This window comes from Rana temporaria, chromosome 8, assembly GCF_905171775.1.
Source record: "Rana temporaria chromosome 8, aRanTem1.1, whole genome shotgun sequence".
Classification (NCBI taxonomy): Eukaryota; Metazoa; Chordata; class Amphibia; order Anura; family Ranidae; genus Rana; species Rana temporaria.
In genome coordinates, this window is record NC_053496.1 from 139,590,100 (window position 1) to 139,616,889 (window position 26,790).

A 26,790-nucleotide genomic window follows, 5' to 3' on the forward strand; every position below is an offset into this window, starting at 1 on the left:
AATTGACTCAACCTGTCATTCTGCTCCTCTGCAAGTAACACTTCTGTTCTGTAAATCTGCTCCATCCCCAGAGAGTCCACCCAGGTAACAGGAGAACCAACAGATCCATGTCCGCATTGCTAAGTAATGTGTAACAGATGGAAATTGATGCAGCTAACACTAAAGAACACCCAGGGAATCCCTGATGCCAGAACAGAAAAAAAATAAAATAAAAAAAAATATGCAAACATCCCAGGGACAAAATCTATAGCATTAGAAATGAGAGGGACTCTGATTTCATGTGCTATTAGCAGATAACCTACCTATGCTGAAATAGAGATCTGCTGATTTCCATCCAACTCTTTAATAGAGGAAGGATGTAATAACATGCCAGAGGTGATAAATCACTGGAGCTTTTCTCCTCCCCCTGCTCTGCACTTCCAGGCTTCTCCTCTCTGAGTCCAGCTCATTCTTCACACTGACTCTGCAAGAGAACATATCCAGAGCTGAGCCTAACCTTCCAGGAGCAGAGCCCAGCCATCCAGAGCTGAGCCCAGCCATCCAGAGCTGAGCCCATCCATCCAGAGCTGAGCCCATCCATCCAGAGCTGAGCCCATCCATCCAGGAGCAGAGCCCATCCATCCAGCTGAGCCCATCCATCCAGGAGCAACATGGACCTGAGCAACCTTGCAATCCTCACCCTCCTGCTGGGGACTATTTGCCTCTCTGACGGTAAGTACACAGGGCAGCCTTCCACAAAAACGATATAAGTGTCATCTGTTTATAAACACAGGGAAACGTTATTGTTCCACTTCCACACTTCGGATCTCTTTGCCTTGTGTTGGCTCCATCGGTTGTTTTATTTGATCATAAATTGGTGTAGAAAGTGTTATTTTTTACATTAGCAGTCCCATCTGCTAGGTGTGATCTGTATATGATTATCTGTATATGAGGATGATGATTAGTTTTCTAAAGTTTGCACAAGGAGAGATACATGAGAAGGGAGAGGAGAACATGTGTTGAGCAGGGTCAGGCTTTACAAAGCACAGTCGTTATTTGTGCACGAGTTGCTGTGAGTGTGGTTGGCTTTTGTGGTGATGTGAAGTGCAGACTGTTGAAATGTGGCTTCTCCCTGTGCAGGTGTTGGAGTGGTTTGGTGTGTTACTTTACCTGGTTACTTTGTATTGGTTTCCCTGCTCAGTCATGGATCTATTACAGCTGTTCCATGTGTTCTGCTTGTGCTGACATAAGCATGCTTGCTCGGCTGTGCTGTTTCCCACAGAGTGACCTTCTCCCCTCCAGCCATGAGTTTTACCAGCAACATTTCTTATAGCTGCAGGCTACATTATTATGTGCCGCTGCTGCTGCTGCTGGTGGTGGTGGTGGCTTCCATCACATCCTTCACCCACCTGGGGAGCCCACTGACTGTGGCTGCCATCACATCCTTCACCCAAATGATGATCCCACTTACTGTGGCTGCCATCACACCCTTCACCCAAATGATGACCCCTTACTGTGGCTGCAATTACATCCTTCACACCAAATAAGGACCCCACTGACTGTGGCTGCCATCACACCCTTCACCCAAATGATGATCCCACTGACTGTGGCTGCCAACACATCCTTCACCCAAATGATGATCCCACTTACTGTGGCTGCCATCACACCCTTCACACAAATGGGGAGCCCACTGACTGTGGCTTCCATCACATCCTTCACCCAAATAATGACCCCACTGACTGTGGCTGCCATCACATCCTTCACCCAAATAATGACCCCAATGACTGTGGCTGCCATTACATCCTTTCCACCAAATAATGACCCCAATGACTGTGGCTGCCATTACATCCTTCCCACCAAATAATGACCCCACTTACAGTGGCTGCCATCACACCCTTCACCCAAATGAGGAGCCCACTGACTGTGTGGTACTGGAGGGCACATCATTTCCTATCCTGCTTTATAATATTGTATCACTCTGAGTCTGATGTCATTCATCTTCTATTTGATTTTGTGTGCATGAGGTTAATTTACTACAGGAGCAAAGAGAAGGGAACGATTACTGTAAAAAGTGTTTGCTACACTACCAAGATGTGTACTTTTATGTATTTGTTTATTGTTTATAAAAAAAGCTTTCCATAAAAAAATGTGTTTGCAGGTAAATAATAATATTGAATAGAAAATCATGTGCAGGAAAATGTGTCACATTCTGCAGAAAACATTTAATGAAGGTTGCTTCAACATATTTACTAAGATCAATTCATGTTTACTTAGTGAACTTATTATTATTATTATTATTATTATTATTATTATTATTATTATTATAAATATACAGGATTTATATAGCGCCAACAGTGGGAGGGGGGACAGTATGGTTACAATACAATTCAATCCTTGAGTAAATCATTCATATTCTGTTAGTTTGCTCTCTATTGTAACAGTTTTTTTTGCGACAATTGTTGCAGCAATAAAATAAAAAGAACTTGAACTGTTTGAAGATTTCCCATGATTTGGGTCCAGGAGCTGACAGCTGGGGGTCACCAAACATCTTACAATCAGACTCCAATTTTTGGGGTCACCCCACTTCTTACAATCAGACTCCAATTTTTGGGGTCACCAAACTTCTTACAATCAGACTCCAATTTTTGGGGTCACCCCACTTCTTACAATCAGACTCCAATTTTTGGGGTCACCAAACTTCTTACAATCAGACTCCAATTTTTGGGGTCACCAAACTTCTTACAATCAGACTCCAATTTTTGGGGTCACCAAACTTCTTACAATCAGACTCCAATTTTTGGGGTCACCAAACTTCTTACAATCAGACTCCAATTTTTGTATACAGTACTTTAGATATAACACAACCATGTAAAATACGGACCTAGCTAAACGATCCAATAACTCTGTAGCCAATCAGGTAGACCCTTGGACTACCTAATGATGAAAGATCTGAAGAAACTCGTAGTCAGATTGTACAGTGTGTAGAAAACATATTTGCAGCAATATCTTTAATGCCTGTTGTATATATGTATATAACATAGGAGTGTGCTGCTGCTGATTCTTGCAATACACACAGAATTCAATATACAATGCTGGTTCTGGTGAATACATGAATCTCATATAAGACAGTATACTGTACATGTTTGTCTTTTGCTGGTGAATGATAGCATCACAATCCGTTGTGTCTACTATGTGACCTGCTAGGCATAGCAAATGTGTGATTGTATAATATGACTAATCCTCGTGCATGTAGACATAACATCTCCTGGAGGGCTATACTATGATCACACGTTATCCCAGGCTAAAGACTGTATGGCAATGGCCTGGGATCCTGGGGTGCAATACCTGAAATTTCCATCAGCACCTTATTTAGTCCAGTATTGTCACCTTTGTCAAGCCAAGGCCACCTTTCATCAAGGGGCATTCAGATGGCCGACTCCTTGTAGCCCCCAGCCTGTGTTTCTTGTATAAAAGACACGGTGATTTGTTTGGGGTCTGGAGCAGCCCATCAAATTACTTTCCATAAGAAAGAAGGGAAAAGGCCACAACAGTATTAACATAGCAGGAATAAAGGAAGCAGGAGTCAGGGAGGGTGTGGGGTCCAGGACAAGAGAGCAGACCCCCTTCCACTGATTAGTAGTCACCAGTCCAGGCCAGTGTATCAGGGGCCAACATCTGGAGCACAGACTATCTCAATCAATAAAGGCTAGCCCCTAAAAGGTTAACAGATCCTTCGCCCTGATAACCCCGCTGATCTGCAAAGCCACAGACAAAATCAAATCTGGAACAGATGAGGTCGGCAATAAATAGTGCCTGGCTTTTTATAGCATGATATATATTCAGGTGTGAGATGGCTTGCAGAAGAGGAATGTCAGAGCAGTACCAGCCTGCCTACCCCCCGACAGTCTTAGCAGTCTCTGTGTTGTAGCGATTCTTCCATGGAGCAATGTCCTTCCTTCTATACACACTATCAGTCCTCAACTAAAAATATACAGCTAGTACTAGTAGTACCAGCCTGCCTACCCCCCGACAGTCTTAGTAGTCTATGTGTTGTAGCGCTTCTTCCATGGAGCAATGTCCTTCCTTCTATACACACTATTAGTACTCAACTAAAAATATACAACTAGTAGTACTAGTAGTACCAGCCTGCCTACCCCCCGACAGTCTTAGTAGTCTCTGTGTTGTAGCGCTTCTTCCATGGAGCAATGTCCTTCCTTCCATCCACACTATCAGTCCTCAACTAAAAAATATACAACTAGTAGTACCAGCCTGCCAACCCCCCTGGCAGTCTTAGTAGTCTCTGTGTTGTAGCGCTTCTTCTATGGAGCAATGTCCTTCCTTCTATACACACTATCGGTCCTCAACTAAAATATAGTACTAGTAGTACCAGCCTGCCTACCCCCCCCCCCCCCCCGACAGTCTTAGTCTCTGTGTTGTAGGCTTCTTCCATGGAGCAATGTCCTTCCTTCCATACACACTATCAGTCCTCAACTAAAATATAGTACTAGTAGTACCAGCCTGCCTACCCCCCCCCCCCCCCCCGACAGTCTTAGTCTCTGTGTTGTAGGCTTCTTCCATGGAGCAATGTCCTTCCTTCCATACACACTATCAGTCCTCAACTAAAAATATAGTACTAGTAGTACCAGCCTGCCTACCCCCCGACAGTCTTAGAAGTCTCTGTGTTGTAGTGCTTCTTCCATGGAGCAATGTCCTTCAGTCCATCCACACTATCAGTCCTCAACTAAAAAATATACAACTAGTAGATTTCCTCTTAATTACAAATAGAACCGACTCTGAATAAACTGTTATTATACACAGCACAATGAGCTTATAAAAGTACTAATAAGTAATAAAGATTGCTTAAAAAAAGTGGATGATACACAACTCAAGGTATACGTTTATTTAAAGTCTCTATGTACTAGGAATAGAGCTAAACAAACAGTATGATACTCAGAACAAGATATGAGGTTATAATGGTCTGTATACTACTAAAGTGTGCTAAAATCTGATATAATACACAGAATAACGTATGAACTAAAGAGATCGCAACTCAAGGTATACGCTTAGTAATAGTCTGTGTGTACTATGTGAATAGAGCTAAAAAAAACAGTATGATACCCTGAACAAGAAATTCGTTTATAATAGTCCGTATGTAAGAATTACAATCTGATATAATACACAGGATAACATATGAACTAAAAGATCGCAACTCAAGGTATAAGCTTAGTAACAGTCTGTATGTAATATGACTAGAGCTACAATCTAGTATGATACACAGGACACGAAATTCGTTTATAATGGTCCATATGTACTACGAAAGTGTGTTAAATTCTGATATAAAACACAGAATAAGGTATAAACTAAAAGATCTCAACTCAAGGTATAAGCTTATAACAGTCTCTATGTACTATGAAAAGAGCCAAAAAACAGTATAATACCCAGAACAAGAAATGAGTTTATAATGGTCTGAATGTAAGAATTACAATCTAATACACAGAATAAGGTATGAACTAAAAAGATCGCTGGACGCACAAGGTATGCGTTTATAAAAGCCTGTGTACTAAGATTTCTAAAAGCATTCGTATGATACAAAACACATAGTATTTATAAGATCTATAAGAATCCCGAAATATCTCCGACTGCTAATGTCTATGGAAGGTAAAAGTAGGGTCACAAAACAAGCAAAACTTTTTATTTTAAGCAATAATTCTTTTTGATCTCTCTCAATCACCCACAACTGCGTTTTGTCATTCGTTTCCCTATATGTTTCGTTAGTAAGTACTATTTTCAGAAAATAATCATGCAATGCCCAGCACAGTTCAAGAGAAATACTAATATATATATATATATATATATATATATATATATATATATATATATATATATATATATATATATATATATATATATATATATATATATATATATATATATATATATAAAAACTCTCCTTTTGTGACTCAACTTGTATGCACCGCATAGGGAGACGTCAGGTCTCAATGTATGGGGATTCTATACTAGACTAGGTGTCTTGCATGTGTTCCGTTCTTCTAAAATGCCCAATTGTTGCTCTCCTATCTGCTTATCTGACGAAGATCAGACACATATATTGGTCTAAATGTCCAGGGTTATAATAATAAAGAAGTATGCTTGGTGTTAAAGCAATGCACATAACTCTTTATTGCTTCAACTTTCTGAAAAACGTGATAAGGATTTGCAAGAAAATAAGAGTTTGTTTTCTGTATTAAATGTTATTCTTTTAGTAAATCTCTAACAATCCACAATTACTCCATCACAATGGGGGCTATTTACGGAAGGAAAATACACTTTGCACTACAAATGCAAAGTGCACGTGAAATTGCACTGAAAGTGCACTTGGAAGGGCAGTCACTGTAAATCTGAGGGGTAGATCTGAAATGAGGGGAAGCTCTGCTGATTTTATTATCCAGTCATGTGCAAGCTAAAATGCTGTTTTTTATTTTCCTTGCATGTCCCCCCCAGATCTACAGCGACTGCACTTCCAAGTGCACTTTCAGTGCAATTTCACGTGCACTTTGCACTTGTACTGTAGTTTGCACTTGTAGTGCAAAGTGGATTTGCCTTTAGTAAATAACCCCCATGGTCTGTAAATCAAATTTTGCCTATACTTCTGCCTTTTACAATTCCACAAATCAGCATGTGGCTCTTTAATTAGTAGGTGTTCTATGTATGTGAACTAATAGCTTAGCCCCCCCCCCCAAAAAAAAAAAAGAACATTACCCCCAAACTTTCTAAGCCGCTTTAGGGGAAATATCTTTATTTTCATCAAGGTAAGTAGACCTGCCTCCCCAAAAATATTCCTATATATATATATATATATATATATATATATATATATATATATATATATATATATATATATATATATATATATTCCTATATATTTCAACTCCATTACACAAAGGAACACAAGTCTACCTGGCTATCTAAATAATCGCACACTTTTCGTAAATAATTAGTGAAACTGCAGTTCGGGAGAAAAATGTCCTGAATGCATCTTTCTGTCTGTTATGGATTACTTTGTTTTATTGAATATGAAGAAGGATGCCTTACATTACAGGATTGATGGTGTCTGTTATCTGTCTCTGCGCATGCTTGTATTGTTCTGTATGTTTCCTAATTTTGTGCCCCTAAATAGTTTTTAGTTTGCTCAGCCTTACAGTACATGTGCCAAAGTTCCAGCTTGCATTAATCACCAGCTGGTGGCGCTGTTACGCTCCTTTGCCAAGTCATCCCATGACTCTAGAGAAAATGTAGTTGTTAATTGCCAAGTTATTGTACTTCTTGCATTACATTTATGGGAACATGACTCTGGCTGCGAGTACAATTAGGAATTATTGCAAAATGAAGGCAACTGATAATTATACATCTTCTACTGATAAAGTCAGTCTGTGCCATTAATCCCACATTTATCATATCCTATAGAAATGGGTCCCGTCTGTAGCGCAGTTTAGGTTTACTACGTACTGGCTCCATAAGTCACACAGGATCTGCTTTGAATTATATTTTTATTGTGGATGTCATTTTCTAGCCTTGTATAGATTTCTTCATAATCTGCATAGGAGGAGAATGAAAGAACTCATGGTGTGCACGGTCTAGCCTGGCTAGATGTTTAACTGGCCACCCTGCCTCTTATCTCTCAGCCATGATATGCAGTGTAATCTCTAACAGCACAGCAGCCCTGTCTGCTAGTCAATCACAAATGAACCTATATTTCCCACTTCACTCCAGAATTCTTTCTTTTTCATCACTATGGTCAAAAACAAAACATCGATTTGACCCCACTACCATTAGAAAATCAAACACATGTTCGAGAAATTATTTTTTTTAGCAAAATGCTACAAGTATATGTCCAGCTTTAGTGCCGGTTCACACAGGGGCAACCCGACTTACAGCGCGACTTTGCAAGGCGACTTCAGAGTGACTTTGAGCAACTTACAACACTTAGGCCTCGTACACACGACCGAGTTTCTCGGCAAAAACCAGCAAGAAACTTGCTGGGAGATATTTTTTTGCCGAGGAAACCGGTCGTGTGTACATTTTCGTCGAGGAAAATGTCGAGAAACTCGACGAGCCAAAAAGAAAGCATGTTCTCTATTTCCTTGACGGGAATGGAGAAAATTGGCTTGTCGACCGCTTCACAAGGAACTCGACAAGCAAAACGATGTGTTTCGCCCATCGAGTTCCTCGGACGTGTTGCCTCCAGGACAGGTGACTTTGGCTGTGGCCAATCACAGAATAATCAGCTCTGTGTGAGGGAGGGGTAAGCCTGAGTAAACTATTTTCTTTTCCTGTAAAGTTGCTCCAGTTAAAGCGGAGGTTCACCCAAAAAACATCTATATAAGATCATATTCTTTATACTTCCAACATGTACAGTAGGCCCTTTTTTTTTGGCTGTACATACCTTATTATGGCTATTTTCAATCCAGCTTCCGGGTAGTCACTCCCGCGGCAGTAGGCATTTCTATGCTGCGGCGCAATGTCATCTGGGACTTTGCCCAGATGATTGACGTCCTTGAGAAAAAGTTCCCCCCGACCGGATAAGGCCCCCCCCCCTATTGCATAGGCGCGTCACGAGTGTCACAGAGTTTCCGAAAGAACCTGAACATGCTCCCTCATTCCTCCTCTTTCCTGACCTACCAGACTGCATCCTCTGATAAGGGTCTGGTATGGATTTTGGTGCGTGGGGTGTGAGGTTCTCTTACGGCCCATGCCATTATTTTACTATTATTTTACTGGCAATTTTTTTTTTCATATTATTTCAGCTGTCACCGGGGAAGTCCATTGACAGCTGATGACTCATGGGTTGTTGAGGATGCCACGGCTAACTTCCCCCTCCCGGTCCCTAACAACTAGCTTATGCTGTACCCTAATTGCTAAGCTTTTCCCAATCAGGGCGTAGAATGCAGAATGCGGGGCGAACACCCACCAAACACCCTGCAAATTCAGGTGTTCCCCGAAGGGGGCAAGCAGCCAGTGTTCAGCCTGAACTCATGCTCGGGCTAAATACATAAAAGTGCATCTTGTTTAACCAAATGGGCATGTTTATGCCTTAATTGCTCCTACAGAGCCACTGTGGGATCTGATTTCTATCATACTCTTTCTTTGTATGATTCCTTTAATTGTCTTAAAGGAAATCCTTGTAGCGCCCATGCAGAGCAATACACTCACTTAAAAAGTGTTACTAAACTCACAACAGTAAAATCAGTCTGTATAGGCAGTAAAGCATGCTTGTTATACTCACTGTTGAACCTAAGGGTTTTATCTTCCGTATTGTGTAAAAAGGTTGTTTGATCTTGTCTTCTCTGATCTTTCCCTTCTTCCACAGTCCCCAATCCATCTGCTGATAGAACAGAGCCCTAGGAGGCACTATGCACATGCTAACGGTGCATGTGATCAGCACAGGGCCAATCAGCACTCTCCAGATAGAAAGTCAGGGGTCATGCAGGCTCATAGGACAGTCAGAGGTGAATGAGAAAAGGTATTTATCAGTTTATATTTATTAAAATAATTAAATTCCCATGTTCTGTGTACTGTGGGAGACCAGATATAGTGAATGCAGGGTCCTGGGTTTAGTAAAAAAATGTACTCTTGCAACACAATGGGGTTGATTTACTAACACTGGAGAGTGCAAAGCTGTGCAAAGTAGCCAATCAGCTTCCAGTTTTTTTGTCAAAGCTTAATTGAACAAGCTGAATTTAGAAGCTGATTGGCTGCCATGCACAGCTGCATCCGATGTTGCGCTCTCAAGCTTTAGTAAATCTCCCCCAATATTGCAAGGATTAACTGCCTATTAAGTCTAGGGGTTAGGGTTGCCACCTCATCCCTTTAAACTCAAAACCCATATGAATTACAGATGTTCTGAGGCTATCTTAAGGCCGCTCTCACACTGGGGCGTGGGTGGCGTCGGCGGTAATAGCAGGGCTTTTTATAGTCATTTTTGCCAAGGTATTCAGCCGCTAGCAGACACTTTCAACCTCCGCTAGCGGCTGGAAAAGGGTTAAAACCACCCGCAAAACGCCGCTGCCCATTCATTTCAATGGGCTCGAGCGGTGGAGGAGCGGTGTACACACTGCTCCTTCACAGCTCCAAAGATGCTGCTTACAGGATTTTTTTTAACGTCCTGCCAGCTCACCGCGAATGGAGCCGCTCTTTCAGGCTCTATTTTTAGCGTTATAGCGCCTGCAAAACGCCTCAGTGTGAAAGGGGTCTAACACAGATAAGGCACTAAGCGGGTTTGATTACCACCTTAATCAGGCACAGAACCTGTGTAATTAATACGTGTTTGGGTTTAAAGGGATGAGGTGGCCACCCTACTAGGGGGTGCTAGTTTAAGGAGAGAAACTTACCTCATTACCTGCTCCTGTATGGTCCCCTTGGTCCATATGACAGGCCCCCTTCGCTGCCTCCTCTCAAAGGCACTTCTGGCCGTGGGAGACTCCGGCTTCCTGCATTTTACAATGTAGAGTTAATGGACTAGTTTTATACATAATGATGCTGCGGGATCGCCCACAGGCTGGAGGATTGGGAAGAGAGAGGAGGAGTGTACAGGAGCTTACTGGAGCAGGTAATAGGATAAGTAATAGATCCCCTTCACCACCCCCCAGACTTACAAAGGCCCATTAAAAGGCTATATTTTGCCTAATTCTTAGTGTTCAGCTTTAATTTCCCTCCTCCCTGCCAGTACATATTCACCTTCCCTATGTTCCATCCTGTTCCATTTAGCCTCAGAAGCCAAGAGAAAACCCAAATATTTCCAGGTATGGGGGAGTATATGACTCAATCCCATTTCTCCCACATGTCTGTTCTGGTTCTTGATGATTGGCTCAGGCCCCGTACACACGACCAGTTTCCTCGGCAGAATTCAGCTTCCGACCGAGTTTCTGGCTGAATTCTGCCAAGAAACCCGGCCGTGTGTACACTTTCGGCCGAGGAAGCCGACGAGGACCTCGGCGAGGAAATAGAGAACATGTTCTCTATTTCCTCGTTGTTCTATGGGAGCTCTCGGCCCGCCGAGGTCCTCGGCGGCTTCAGGGCTGAACTGGCCGAGGAACTCGATGTGTTTGGCACGTCGAGTTCCTCGGCCGTGTGTACGGGGCTTCAGTGCTGTCATATGGTGGCTAAGAAAGAGTCCTGAGCCCTGTGTAAACTCCAAGTGAAAAGTGTCATATACAAGGCTTTAATTTGTTTCTCCCTGCAGGCAATTGAGTTGTGGGAAAGTAAAGCTATACATTATACAATTTTCTTAAAACATTTTCCTTTAGTTTTACCAAAACCATATAATATGAGGCCAAACCTAAACACTTTCAATCTGTATGCAATCAGATAGGCCTTTGCACTACATAGTTTTATAATGTATGACCAACCTAAAGGTAAGAAGAAAATGTAGTGCTGAGGAACGGGGAAGTTAGGTGAACATGCTGCTTTGCCCCACATGTACAAAGCCCAATTCTATTTGCCAGAGGTGGCTCTAGGCTTTGTAAGGCCTTAGGAAAATCTGAGACATGAGGCCCAATTCACATCCATAATGGGAAAAATAATTCACGAGATAAAAACTTAACTGTATAAATTGCATATATTAAGAGTTTTAAATCCTATGAACTAAGAATTCACCGTTTATAGAATTTTCTCTACCAATTCTTTAGGTAAGTTAGGCGGCTGCGAGGCGCCTGTAATTGCCTAATTAGAGAGCCGCCTCTGCTCTTTACAAACCCAACAACTATTATGCCCTGTACACACGATTGGTTCGTCTGATGAAAACGGTCTGATGGACCGTTTTCATCGGACGAACCGATTGTGTGTGGGCCCCCATCGTTTTTTTTCCCATCGGTGGAAAAAAATAGAACCTTTTTTAAGATTTTCTGATGGTTAAAAAACCGATAGAAAAAAAACGATCATCTGTGGGGAAATCCATCGGTCAAAAATCCACGCATGCTCAGAATCAAGTCGACGCATGCTGGGAAGCATTGAATTTAATTTTTCTCTGCACGTCGTTGTGTTTTACGTCACCGCATTGGACACGAGCGGATTTTTAACTGATGGTATGTAGGCAAGACTGATGAAAGTCAGCTTCATCGGATATCTGATGAAAAAACCCATCGGTCCTTTTTTATTGGATGAACCGATCGTGTGTACAGGTCATTAGTAATAGCAGGCATAGGGTATGTTCACATTTATACATCTGAGGTGCCTTGTATTTTGTTTATGCATTTTACATGCAATTGATAGATTAATAGATGCATAAAAGTCAATTTTACATATTTTGAAGCACATATTTATTTTGCATACATTTTTTAGCAGGTAAGGTACTTGTGTTCTGTTGCTTATATCAAAATAGCTGTACAGCAGTATTCCCGTTCCATGCAATTAAACATTCCCCTACACAATCCTTGTCTAAAGTCTCATGCACATTTGCAAACTTGCTTTTAACTTTTCAAATTGCAGAAGTTTCCTGGAAAGCATAACTAACTTTTCTGCTTTAAATGTAATTTTTTCCCCTCATTTCAATGTACCTGCATTTTGTGGCACATTTTTGGAGCGGCAACATTTATTTTGAGTGGGCCTCTCTCCGCTCCAGAAATGTGCCAAAGAGGCTCATGTACCACATTTTGGCACAGAGCAGACGTGTTTGGCGTTGCATGTTTTGCTGCAATTTTTGCATGCTTTGTCACATGACAACTGTGACAAAATCACACTGTGTTTGGTGTGCAATTAAGAAATAATGGCACCACAAGCACGTCACATGTTTTGCTGTGATTCTGGAATTGTATGCTTCCTTGCAGTTTTCCCATCACGAAAACAGCCAGGAATCCCGTCGGGAAAATAGAGAACCTGCTCTCTATTTCCTGTCGGAATTCCCAGTGTTTTTTTTCCCACCAGATCTACTACTTACCTATGGGAAAGACTGTGAGGCAGTGCCGATAGAGCATACACATGGCCGGGATTCCCAGCCAAAGCTCCATGGCAGTTTTCCTGCCGGATTCTCCGTTTTCCCCTCGGCGGATTTTTACCGCCGAGAAAACCGAGCGTGTTTACAGGGCTTGAGGGATTAGACTCTGAGGGGTTGATTTACTAAAGGCAAATAGACTGTGCACTTTTAAAAGTGCAGTTGCACTCTGCAAGGGCAGTTGCTTCAGAGCTTAGTAATTGATGGAGAGCTCTGCTGACTTCCATCATCCAATCATGTGCAAGGAAAATTACAAAAACAGCATTTTTGCTTACACGTGATTGGATGATGGAATTCTGCAGAGCTCTCCCGTTATTTAAGTGCTGGAGCAACTGCCCTTGCAAGAGTGCAACTGCACTTCCAAATGTGCACAGTCTATTTGCCTTTAGTAAATAAACCCCTATGTCACAGAACACTTTATACTAGGATGGGTTTACACTGACTATATACACAAAATATATACCGTATATACTCGAGTATAACAATTTTTTGTTGCTGAAAATGTCCCCCTCGGCTTATACTTGAGTCACCTTTTTGCGCCTGATCTCCCGAACTTTGGGGACCCAGTACCGGCTGACTGACCACACTCTTCCTCTACAAGTGTACAAAGTTTGTTGTACGGGGACCTACGGCCGGGGAGCACCGATTTTTCAAAGTCGGGCACCACTTTCATAGACTCCCATGTTAAACCGTAATTTCTCTGGTAACTTTGGGGACCCGGTACCATCCGACCGTAGGTCCCCTGGACTTGGCACGAATGTAGCCCCAGTTCTCCTTTATAAGTGTGCGAAGTTTGCTGTCTGGGGAAGCTATGGCCAGGGAGCACCGATTTTTCAAAGACGGGCACCCCTTCTATATACTCCCATGTTAAATGTAAGTCTAGTCATGGACACAGTGAGGCATGGGCACAGTGAGGCAGGGACACAGTGAGGCATGGGCACAGTGAGGCATGGACACAGTGAGGCATGGTCACAGTGAGGTATGGGCACAGTGAGGCATGGGCACAGTGAGGCATGGACACAGTGAGGCATGGCCACAGTGGGGCATGGACACAGTGAGGCATGGGCACAGTGAGGTATGGGCACAGTGAGGCATGGGCACAGTGAGGCATGGACACAGTGAGGCATGCACATGGACACAGTAAGGCAAAGTGAGGCACAGTGAGGCATGCAGATGGACACCCTATGCTTATACTCGAGTCAATAAGCTTTCCTAGTTTTTTGTGGTAAAATTAGGTACCTCGGCTTATGTTCGATTATATACAGTATATTCCATTTGCAAATCGGGTGACACAAACCAGTTTCTAAACAATTATTGTGAAGGCACTGAACATGGATTTTACTCCTCTTTATTCTGTGTTCTATGTTGATTGCTATGGAAGCATCTATCCTAATGCTGCTGACCCGTGACTAGATCCAGACATTTACAACAGGATACAGTTGTGATAAATTGTAATGGCATATAATAATCATACTAGCCACCCATATGCATGGCAGTGCCAGTGCCAATGGTTGTCTCTTGCAGCATACCGCTATGCCAGCCTGGAGCAGTGGGAGTAGAGCAGCTTGGGTGCTTTTTTACAGGCACATCTAGAGCTCACCAATACGATTTAGTATTCCCCTAATGAGCCTCAATTGCCATTCTATTTTACAAGCTTTCCTATGGATAAGAACAAACAGAGAAGGGAAAGTGGAGAAGGGCTCGGATGAACCATTCCAGCAGATAAAAGAAGTTCTTGAAGAAAGGGGGTCCTTTGTAGTGCAAACACCCGTCTAACTCCATCAGCTCCCCTGAGCACCGTTCACTCGGATTCCTGGCTCTCTACTCTTCAAACAAATTTCAGATACTAGAAGCATACAGACACCAATTGCTAACATTAGTGCTGACAATAAAACAAACACAAATAAAATGAGCATTTTACCATGCGCTCTCAAAATCCTTCATACTGTAGGTAGAAAGCAAAAAAAAAGATAAGGAGATGTGCATACTGGACTGCTAGAAAGCTCTGGGACAGAATTAGGTGTCTATGAATAATTATCAAATTAAAGCTCTCGGCAATTATGATAACAGTTGGTGCTTTACATGCATTCGGTAGTAGCAGTAGTTGAATTTTGTTTGAAGAGCTAACAGTCTAAAATCAGAGTCAATTGTGCTCTAGGGAGCCTGTGAAGTCCGGAAAGCTGTTTGCACAACAAAGGTGAGAAGTGTTTGGGTGTTTGCGGTGGGGAGGGGGACCTGCATGATCCCATCACTTATAGTAAAGCTGTACAAAATCAAAATAAACATGTGATAGTATACCTTAAAAAATACAAAAAGCTACATCTGATCTGAGAGTTCATGCATATGAATGGTTATTAAGGTACATTTTATTGTTTTCTCCACTGCATATGGTAATACATTTGTGTTTGTTTAAGTATGGTTCCACCGTGCCCTCAGGTGCCACAAAAGATCTTCTGCAACCATGCCCTCAGGTGCCACAAAAGGCCTTCTGCCCTCCAGCAAAATCACAGGCTCAACATCATGTTAGAACTTGCACTATTAAAATATATAAATAGAGGTGACATGTTAACAACTGTTGCTAATACCATAAGAAAAAGTTTGAATCAAATGAGTATATATGCATATATTCAAACCAATCGTGCAAACTAACCATCATCACTTATTAATGTATTTGAACAAATCTGTGAGGCACAGGACTACAAAAATACACAAGAAAAACAAAACACCACTTAGAGGCTACATTGAGTCTTAAGCCTCGTACACACCGTCGGACTTCAAACAAACTTTTCCTTGGATTTTTGTTTGAAGGGAGTTGGCCAGGCACACCCATAGCATACACACGCTCTGACTTTTCTGCAAACTTTCCTAAAACTTTCCCAACATCACATGGCTTTTCTGCTCTTTTCTGCTCTTTACCGCCACCCTTTGGTCAACTTCTGCTATTGTTGGTTGATTTTAACATTGGTTCTGGGCATGCGTGTTTGTACTTTGGACAATGATGGATTCCTGTACACACGCTCAGACTTTGCCCCATCGGACTTTTGTTGCCGGAAGTTTGTCCGTTTGCAGAACGAACTTTTGTCTGATAAAAAAAACGAAAAAGTTTGTCCGATGGAGCGTACACACAGACACATTTTTTTGCAAATCTGCTAATTTTGAAGTTTGTTGGCAAAAAGTCTGACCGTGTGTATGGGCCTTTAGATTCCAGTGCCTGAATGGTCCTAAGAATTATTCAACATGGTTTTGCAAAGTCAATTTTAATAACATCATAAGTCATAAAGGGGTTGATTTACTAAAACTGTAGAGTGCAAAATCTGGTACAGCTGTGCATAGTAGCCAATCAGCTTCTAAAGCTGGCCATACATTATACAATTTTCTTGCTCAATTTCCTTTAAATTTAACTTTAACTATGTGCAAGGGCCTGACTAATTGCATACAAAAGGGTTTGGGTTCAACCTCAAATTATATGGTTTTGGTAAATCTAAAGGAAACTTGAAACAGAAAATTGTATAGTGTATAGCCAGCCTAACTTATCCAGTTCCCTACCGAGCCATAGTAATATGACGTCGGCAGGAACCTTGTCTCCCTCCGGGTGGAAGTCATATGACGTCCTGGGCTTCCTGGCCGCGGCATCGCTCGGGACCTGGTGTGCGTGCTCGGCGGCGACACCCACGATTGCCCATGATCACGGCAGGAGTTTGGATCTGTGTGTGTAAACACGAAATCTTCACGAAAACATTGTGTAAATATTCACTTTAGTTCTCCATATAGGAAAAAGTATGGACATTTGATATGATTTGATATTGAAAATGAAGAGGAATTATAACTGATTTAGGTAGTTCCAGACTATTCTGCAGAGCTGAATAAACAAGAACACACTGTATAAGGCTATAAAAATAACTTTAAAATATATACAGGTGCACAACATCCTAGGAATGAGAGTCCTGGCCAAATAAGTCAAATAACAGCAGGCAGATGCCACAAACCATTACCCCGCTGACAGGGATCTGTTAGCAAAACATTTAGAACGACCCTCTGGAAAGACTAATGATAACAATCTATGTTTAAATGTTTACTGTACAGCCCTATTATGAAAATAAAGTTCTTTCATTTAGAACATGTGGTTGATTCATTTATATGGATAGATAAATATGTGAGGACTGGATCAGCCATTATCAGATGGGTTTATTACTAGGTAAGGTTTTCTAACTATTGATTAGCCAGTGTATCTTGGGGGCCTTTGTACACAAAAATTACTAGGATTGTGAGCACCATCTAGTGGAATTACTGCTGTATTTTTTGAAATACCCAAGTCAAGAAAAATACAGCATTATTGCCACTAGATGGGGGACATTTTAAAAGAAAGTAGCAGTAGTAGTTGGGTTTTAGGTAATAAAATACCCCTCTGTGATACTGCAAGAAGTGGTCACAAACAGAAATGTTTTTGTTTAAGGATATAACTGTTATAAAGTGCTACAAAATAATATTCTACACATTTTTTTTGTAATTTCTGGAGGAAACCTGGAAGTATGGTAGATTGTTGGGCTAACATAGGCACAGCATAATCACAGCTGGAAATTTGCAGTAGGCCTTAGGATTGGATTGTTCTGCCATGTTCTGAAATAACATGGCAGTAATACTTACACTGATTGGTCAGTGCGTGTCTGCAGAGTGCCCAGAAGAAAAAAAAAACATTTATCTTATAATCTAACTGTTATTGTAGTGGCTAAGATACCACCAATTATCTCATGCCTATAGGTGTCCTTCAAAAGATCAACTCTTATGACCAAGAGAAAAAGTGGTAGACTAAAATTAGGAGCTACTACAGTCGTTATTGGCCTGAAAGCAGCTAAATCTCCTGCTGCCATGGTAATTATTAGACATGTGCACACTGAAATATTTTGTTTCGGAATTTCGTTTTCGTCCGAAAAATACATTTATTTAGCTACTCCCGAAATTCGTTTTTATTTATTTTGTTTTGTTAAAAAATGCATTCGTCCGAAAATCCGAATTAATTAAGGTTGAATTTGTCATTGAAGGCTTATGGTGTCTGTCGAATGTTCTAGGAAGATTCGACGGAGCAGCTAAACTGTACGACGCCACAATCATACATTTCCGGTCGAATGTTCCGCCTACAAGCTATAGAAGAATTCTAATGTTGTATGACACTAGTAATAATTATATTTATAAATTATTATTACTAGTCAACCAACATTAGAATTCTTCTATAGCCTATTGGCCGAGCATTTGACCGGAAATGTACGATTGCGGCGTCGTACGGTTTTGCTGCTTGTCGAATCTTCTTAGAACTTTCGACAGACACCATAAGTCTTCAATGACAGATTCAACGTTTGTATGTTTTTGCTGCTTTGTCGAATCTTTGTTGTTCATGTCGAATGGTCTAACCCAACACTGTCTCTATAATGTTGAATCTTTCCTCTCTGTATGTAGAATAATCTTGGACTAATAAGGGCAAGTTAAGGTTAGGCACAGTCTACCACAGGGTTCGATAGACACAGATTGCTATTGTCAGTGCCATGTCGAATATCCTATCTATATCGAACTGTTTTAGCAACGAAAATGAAAATAAAGCATTTTTTTAATGTCCGATCTTTCGGATTTCGGATTCTGCACGTTTGTTTGTTAAAACAATAATGAAAATACCCTAAATTTGGAAAAAAAATGCATTCGGACAAAAACAAATGGACATGTCTAGTAATTATATCAATATATTCACAATTTAACATGCACAAATCACAAAAATATCTGTTTGTTTACAATGCATATTTGATTAACTTTAATGCTTTCCTTGTCTGAGTTTTAATACAGTGTTTTTAGGTCGATGACTTTTAAGCAAAATGGTCAACCCAAAATAGACTGTTTTTACAAGTGTGCTTATAATGAGTTAATTTAAGTGTAACATGCTTGCTTGGGGCAGTTAGAGGCAAATGAAATATGTTCTTTTTGCAACAATAACAATCACTAATAATACAATAGAGTTATGACAATGTCACTATTGAGGTCGATGACAGGTTGACCTTTGACCATAAAAACAGCTACTGACCTGCTGCTGACACAGAATTATCATACACTAGTAGAGAAGTCAAGGAGTTCATGTCTTCTGTAACCTAATAAAGTCATTGATCTTGGACAGTTATTTACCACTTAACTTTCAAATGTCCCCACTGGAAAGTCTATTGCTTTCCATGTCATATGTGTTTGTTCACTTTGTAGGGTTAATGGTAGCAGATCTGTTGAAGATAAGAGGAGTTGACATTCCTCTAAAAACTAAAATGTTAAGGTTGGCTGCAAATACCTCCATGAGGGTAGAAATTAAAGCTGAAGAATCTTAACCATCCCCCACCCCAACAGACATCTATGTACATCAATAAACTTTCAAAGATTTACATGCACGAGTTATGGTTCAATTTTACACACCATCGTAGCTTCACAGACATAAAAATAATTAACAGCATGGAGTCCAGGGATGACGTGACATATAAATTGGGTAATTACTAATTATGGTTAATAAGAGAGACTACATCCGCTGGTACCTAACCCGAATCTGTCTTTTATTTCCAAATTCCTGTTGCTGAAATATAACACAAAGCTACTGTAAATGCTCTCGAAGAAGACCTTCACTGGGAATAAAAGAGAGACAAAATGATTGCATTATCTGGAACCAAAGCGTTCGATTCACTTAAATCTGTAGATTCTGTATCACTGAAAAAAAGCAGACAGCTCTCCTGTAGTTTGGATCTGTGGATGTCTGCAGGGGAACACTGACCATTCGGGCACTCGGGCACTACCCATTCCACTAGGGGTCCCCTACAGGGTTGCCAGCCTCAGTAAAACCAGGGACAGTATGTAAAAATCTGTGTTTTTTTACATCTGTCCCTGAAATATCCCTTACCGACATCCTTTTGGTCTAAAAATCCCAAGATTATAGCTGCCCCGCCTCTCCAGTACCTTTTCACTGTGTGTATGTATACTGTGTATGTATATTGTGTGTCTGTGTGTGAATACTGTGTATGTATACTGTCTGTGTGTGTGTGTATTCTGTGTGGCCTATTGCCTGGGGGCCCCATAATCTCCTATTGCCCGGGGGCCCCATGAGTTGTCAGTCCGGCCCTGGATGTCTGTTAACATTTTTAATTAGAAAAACTCCATACTTGTAAACAGGTATTTAAATGAAATATGGATACATCTGCATCAAAAACACTGTTAAAATGGCACGACATATACCTTGGGTATGGTTTACTAAAGGTGAGTTTACATACACCAACATTTATTTTCCATGCCAGCCTGTTAGCATATAAGAATATATACTGGTAAGTGCTAATAACTTCAAAATGTAGTAACAAATAGCTTACATAACAGTGATTTTACTAAATAATTAATTTCTTTATTTTTATACCCAAACAAAGTGTAGATTCGAAAAAGTGTAGAATCAGAAATACTCTAGCCAAGCTGGTTTAGAATGTAGCCTTTTTAGTACCTCGTTGCCTAAGTGCCGGTTCACACAGGGGCAACACGACTTCCAGCGCGACTTTGCGAGAACTTCAGTGCGACTTGGAGCAACTTCAAGTCGCCTCCAGGACAGGCGACTTTGCCAGTGGCCAATCAAACAATAATCAGCTCTGTGTGAGGGAGGGGTTTGCCTGAGAAAACTATTTTCTCTTCCTGTAAAAATGCTTCTGTTCAGACAGTGATCCGACTTTGGAGGCGACTTCCATTGAAATCAATGGGTACAAGTCGCCTTGAAGTAGTACAGGAACCTTTTCCGAAGTCGGAGCGACTTCAGTAGTGTACATTAAGACGGCTCTCATTCACTTGCATGTAATTTCTGACGGTGTGCGATACTAGCCCATACTAATTTATTTTTTTAATTCAATGATTACTGCCTTTTATATATGCTTTTGATGGGTAAGCAGCACATCTTCATACTGAACCAATCGTTTCTTCTCTTTTAAAACGTCTACATTTTTAAGAATTTCTAATTTTGTAAACATTCCCATCTGTAGAAAATCAAGTTACACTTGGCCTGAGTATATAATTTATAAGGCAATCTGGGATTTCTTTATATCCTGCTTTGTCAATTTAACCAATGTATATTGACATTCTTTTCTGTCAACAAAGTTTTTTTTCCTCTCTATTTCCCCAGAAAAGTATTCATCTGTGTTTGATGTAAGATACAGTAAGGACCAAAAAGTTACTATTTAATGATCATTACCTCCATGAATATATGTGCCATCTGTAAATAATATCTATGACTATGATGAGAAAAACATGAGTGCAAATGAACAAGCGTTTTTTAAACTAGCAATCAAAATAGAAACATGACAATGAGAAAATCTCACTTCTTTCTCATACTTCCCTGAATTTGAGCATTTTTGTAAACAATGCTTTTGCTTTTGTTTTTTAAATATGTAGTTGTACAGTGTTTCTCCTAAAAATAAGACCAGGTTTTAATTTTAAAGAGGTGCTCTGCCCCGTCCCCCATCCCCCACAAAATAATCAAAAGCCAGTAGCTTCAAATACTGTAGCTGCTGACCTTTAATATTAGGACACTTACCTGTCTAGGGTTCCCACAATGTCGGCACCCCAGCCGATTTTTAGATCAGCGGTCGGGTGCTGCCGCTGCCATTCCTGGTAAGGAATGGCAGTTCCCTACTGTGCATGCGTGAAGAGCGCTGCACTTTCTTATTGGCCTGGCGGCCAAGGAAGGAGGAGGGGGGGCAAACTTCTGAGGGACAGCATCACGGCACCGTTTCCAGAAGTGGGGATGGATACCTGTCATTTACAGGTACCTGTTCTACCCTCCCCCCCTGAAAGATGCCAAATGTGGCAATGGAGGGGGGGAGGAGACAAATGAGCGGAAGTTCCACTTTTGATTGGAAGTCCGCTTTGATTTTGGCTACAGAACACGCATTAGGGCTTATTTGTAGGGGATGTCTTATTTATCTGGTTGATCCTGCCAGTTTCCTGTATTTTCTCCTCCTTTCCCCCTCCCTCCCTACCTGTCAGCTCAGGAGTCTGTAGCATTAGCATTAAGAAATTCTGTAATCCATTCTGTTCCAGGATTATATATGTGCTGTATGTGTGTTTGTGTTAAATATTTGTGCAAAATACTTTTTTTCTTTACTGCTCCGAGCACTGCAGAGGGAGGGACCCAGATCCCCCACTGACGTCAGCTGGGAGGAGAGGAAGAGAGCCGCGGGAGGTCACTTGAGTGCCCAGTGTTGCTGTAAACAAAGTATTCTGCACAATAATTTAACACAAACACACACGCACAGGAAAACCACCTGAGCCTCCATCTTCTAATGCATTTCATTCCAACCAAGGACTTATTTGCAGAGTGCAACTTGGAACACTGGCTTTTACATCACAATGTGGTTTCCTCTCTCCTCTTCATGATGTCTATCCAGTGCAGAGATTTGTTTTTGAGGAAGGCAAATTCCTGTAGGTAAGGCAAATTCCTGTAGGTAAATACTGCCAATTCTACCACAAAGGTGTAAAAAAACGAATTTCTCTTTTTGCCTTTCGTTATTATAACTTTAGATTTTATTACATGCAGGAAAATTATCGAGTCCTTCTTTTAATTCCATTACTGTTTTTATAATTTCCACTTAATTGGGTAAAACGTCCCGCACTTTACCCACGTTTACTGTAAATAACCCCTTCCTAAACAGAAAAATCTTCTTTCTTACATATTCATTACATTTCCCCTAATCCTTTTTACAGTCCTAATCTATGTTCTCTTGACCTTAGATATATTAAATGTGTTACTTAAAGTGAAGATCCACCCAAAAGGGGAACTTACGCTCATTGTACTGCCCCACTCTGGTGCCACATTTGGCACCTTTCGGGGGGACAGCATACCTGTATTTCACAGGTATGCTTTCCCCACTTCTGGGAGCCTCAACCGCGGGTATTGATGCTATGGCTGGGGCTCCCTTCTCCACCCTCCTCCTCCCCCTGTCGCCAGGCCAGTAGGAGAGAGGAGCGGAACCTCGCGCATATGCAGTAGGGTTCCCAGCGAGAAGCTGAAAGGCTACACTGCCGAGTTCCCTTATGCCGCGTATACACGATAAGTCCATCCGATGAGAACGGACCGATGGACCGTTTTCATCGGTTAACCGATAAAGCTGACTGATGGTCTGTCGCACCTACACACCATCGGTTAAAAAAACGATCGTGTCAGAATGCGGTGACGTAAAACACAACGATCTGCTGAAAAAACAGAAGTTCAATGCTTCCAAGCATGCGTCGACTTGATTCTGAGAATGCGTGGATTTTTAACCGATGGTTGTGCCTACTAACGATCGGTTTTGACCTATCGGTTAGGAATCCATCGGTTAAATTTAAAGCAAGTTGGCTTTTTTTTAACCGATGGTTAAATAACCTATGGGGCCCACATACGATCGGTTTTGACCGATGAAAATGGTCCATCAGACCGTTGTCCTCTGTTTAACCTATCGTGTGTACGAGGCCTTACTCGCAATGGAGGCGGCATGCATCCGACAGCTGATTAAAACCTCACCTGTGGTGCCGACACTGAAAGTAACTTTTTCTATCCTTTTATTAATATAATTGCCTGGATTTGAGCCCTTCCCATGTCCATTTAAAAAAAAGGACCCATATGTTAGATGTGGCCTTACTAGAGCAATTCTCAATATATCTCACATTAAGGTTAATACGATAACCAATAAAATAAAATACATAATTGTTTTCATTGAGACTGCAAGTTCCTCCATCCATGTTACAAATCTTGGATGGACAAATTCCCCTGCTTGGCTTTTGCATTCTGACAGCTGACAGTTTTCTGCCTATCTCCTTGAATTGAAAAATGGGGCAGGGATGGAGCCAACAAGGATACCCATTGAAGTAAATGTTGCCCAGTTTATCAGAAAAATTTGCACAGTGGCCAGCTTAAAGAACAGAACACTTTTAAATGTAAATAGTGCTTTTACTTTAGTAATTTTTATCTCAGCAGTTGTTGATAAGGCAGACTAAGTGATTGCAGTAAAACCTAGCTAATCATCAGTGGGGAATGTATAAACAGTAATGTGATTAAAGTACATCAGACATGTAAACAATGTTAAAGCCATTTAAAGAAAATATTCTGAGATTTACATTAGTTACCATACATTACGATAGCTCAAAATGCATGTCCACAGAAAATACTTTATAGTTTCTCTTTGGATTTGGTTTGATGATGTCATATTTAACAGTTACTACAGTACATACAGTACAAATAAAAAAAATATGGTCTTGTTCAAGTAATCTGCAGCCATACCAGATAAATCAATTGTCTGCTGAATGGGCCAAATATGAAATGTTTGTGCAGAATTTGTAATATAAATATTCGTCATAGTTTTTTTTTTTAAGCTTTATTAAAATATTAAATCCAGAGATGGGTTTCATCACTATTGCCCAGCCCTTAAATGCATAAATAAAGGGTTTAAGATGTTGTAAATTAGCCAACATACTGTATTTAAATCTATACTGGAACTATCAATAGACTCGCTCAGACATATTGCTCCAATCATTCATTCCTTTTCTGTTTATATCGTCTATAAAATCCTGTTTGGCCTTACTGAACATACATATTATTCTGCTAAAGGAGAAAGAAACAAATATGAAGCTTATACTGGCGATTCACTGTATATAAAGTGCAATTAGTCTGTAGGGAACTCTGGATCTATTGACTACAAACTCCGGCACTTATATAGTTGTTGTAGTGGAATGAATGTCATTCATAAAAAATTATATTTTTCCAAATACAAATAGCACATAAATCCATGTATAAGAAACATAGAAAACATTTTGTGGGCTTAGTTGAATTCCATTTGCATTTACTATTTCTTCGTATGGCTGTAGAAAATTGTAGAATAATTATTATACCATAATATTTAATTGTCTAAAAGAAATAGTAATTAAAGAGTTAAAATTTGAATGGTCTCACAATAATGAAATAATTATTATACCATAATATTTAATTGTCTAAAAGAAATAGACAATTCACCGTTGGTGAAGTTTGGGGAGAAATTTTTTTGAGTTTATTCAAATTGTAACTCTTTAATTACTATTTCTTTTAGACAATTAAATATTATGGAATACTATTTATTTTATTACTGTGAGACCATCTTGAGAATAATGAGATTATAAAGTCAGCCCTGGTGTACTGGTAAAGCCAAACAAAAACTGTCAGGTTGGAATCTGTCATCAGTTTCCATATTTTTTGTGTGGCAATAAGTCAGGGTTAGAGTTCACAGTCTGTGGAGAGTACACTGACATGCATTGTACCGTGGACTTACAGGTCAAGTGAAAAAAGAATTCCTAGGGGTCTGATCATTCACACATGCACAGTATGGGAACGTTAAATTGCTAAAGTTGCCTAAATTTAGTACATTGCACTGATATTTGTTTAAAGCATTGGATATATATTTTTGGAAAATATAATTTACTTTATGTGTTGTTTCAAACAAGGAAATACATGATACTGTCCTACAGGAATTATGTTATCATACTGACAGGAATGTACAACTTGAAATAATTTTCTATTTATGGGAGGTCTGAATATCAGACAGTTCCCTAGGTTAATGGCTGCCAGGCATCCTTAATAACTCCTTAAAGTGTGTTTGAGCCCAAGAACAAAAAATGCAATATGTTGCAGTTTACTGGTCCTTAGATGTGGTGACTGCGATAGTATTTTGTCTTTTCCATGCTTATTTTCCATTATTTTCACCAGGTGGTGTTGTCAGTAAAACGTTGTTGCCTTGTCATCTGAAGACAAAAATAATGTTTATGACTATACAGGACACCTTACCCTCTTCTCATCTCCATAACAGAAGAAAAAGGTGTTCTGTAGTTCACAGAGGTAACCCGGGCAGGGATGATAAAACTGAGAAAGCAATGCAGAGCACAAAGGACACAGGACAAAACTGGATTTTTTCCAATAACGTATGTACGCCTTGTTTTCCAGCACTAGTGCTTTCAGTTTTGCCATATTTAAAGTGGAACTTTATTCAGCAAATTAAGTCCTGCTAGGTCACTTCAGCCTGGCCCCTTTTGCAGGAATAGCTATGCAAAACATTAAAGATAAGTGCCTATGCTGTTTGAAATCCAGTAATACATAGACATTATACACTGTCTCACCCTGCTCTGCACATGCTCAGTTGCTCTCCATTTTTGGCATTGTGGTGAAAATCAGAGCCACTAGAGGCCGATATGCCGACAGCTCCTCAAGGGCTTTGTGCTTCATCAAAATGGCAGCCTCTGGAAACAAGAAACCGGAGCAATGCTGGAGACAATTTACAGCACACTCATTTTGGTATCATAACTATTGTGGAATGTATGTTCTGTGCTAAAGAACATTATTTTTTTTTTTTATCATTTTGTTCTAGGTAAAGTTCCACTTTAATATAAGGTAGCATGAGTTCCCACTGTACCCAAATGAAACTTTACATCAAATATATTGCCTAAATAATGCAACATAGGGACAAAGTTAGTCTAACCATATGAAAACCCTTCATCTGACATGAGCAATCAGCTTTTACCTTTAGTGAACATGTGAACACAGAAATTTCATCCACACAATTGAGATGGATGGATAGAGGATCCTTCATGCTGTGTTATTGTATTTTGACAGTGGGGACTCCTCCGCTGTCAGAATACACCGATCAAACAAACTTTTTCCAACAGGCCTGTTCGTGACCGACTTCTCACGAAAGCCAAATTTCGATCCATCTGTGGTAATCTTTGGTACCTGCAGTAGACTTAAATTTATGGGGGGCCTTTGGGGTGCCCTCACCTCCCTGGAT

General features: G+C 40.5%; 1 protein-coding gene across 2 annotated transcripts in view; it reads left to right on the forward strand.

Moving 5' to 3' along the window:
• Nucleotides 1-406: 406 nt before the first annotated feature.
• CXCL12 (C-X-C motif chemokine ligand 12) overlaps nucleotides 407-26,790 on the forward strand; it is a 134,012-nt gene continuing 107,628 nt past the window's right edge. Inside the window, exon 1 of one of the 2 annotated variants that reach the window (XM_040320779.1) lies at nucleotides 407-711. In XM_040320779.1, coding sequence (XP_040176713.1) covers nucleotides 651-711 — 61 coding nt within the window. In that variant the 5' untranslated portion in view covers nucleotides 407-650. The remainder of the gene's footprint in view (nucleotides 712-26,790) is intronic. The other variant, XM_040320780.1, reaches the window with a different exon arrangement.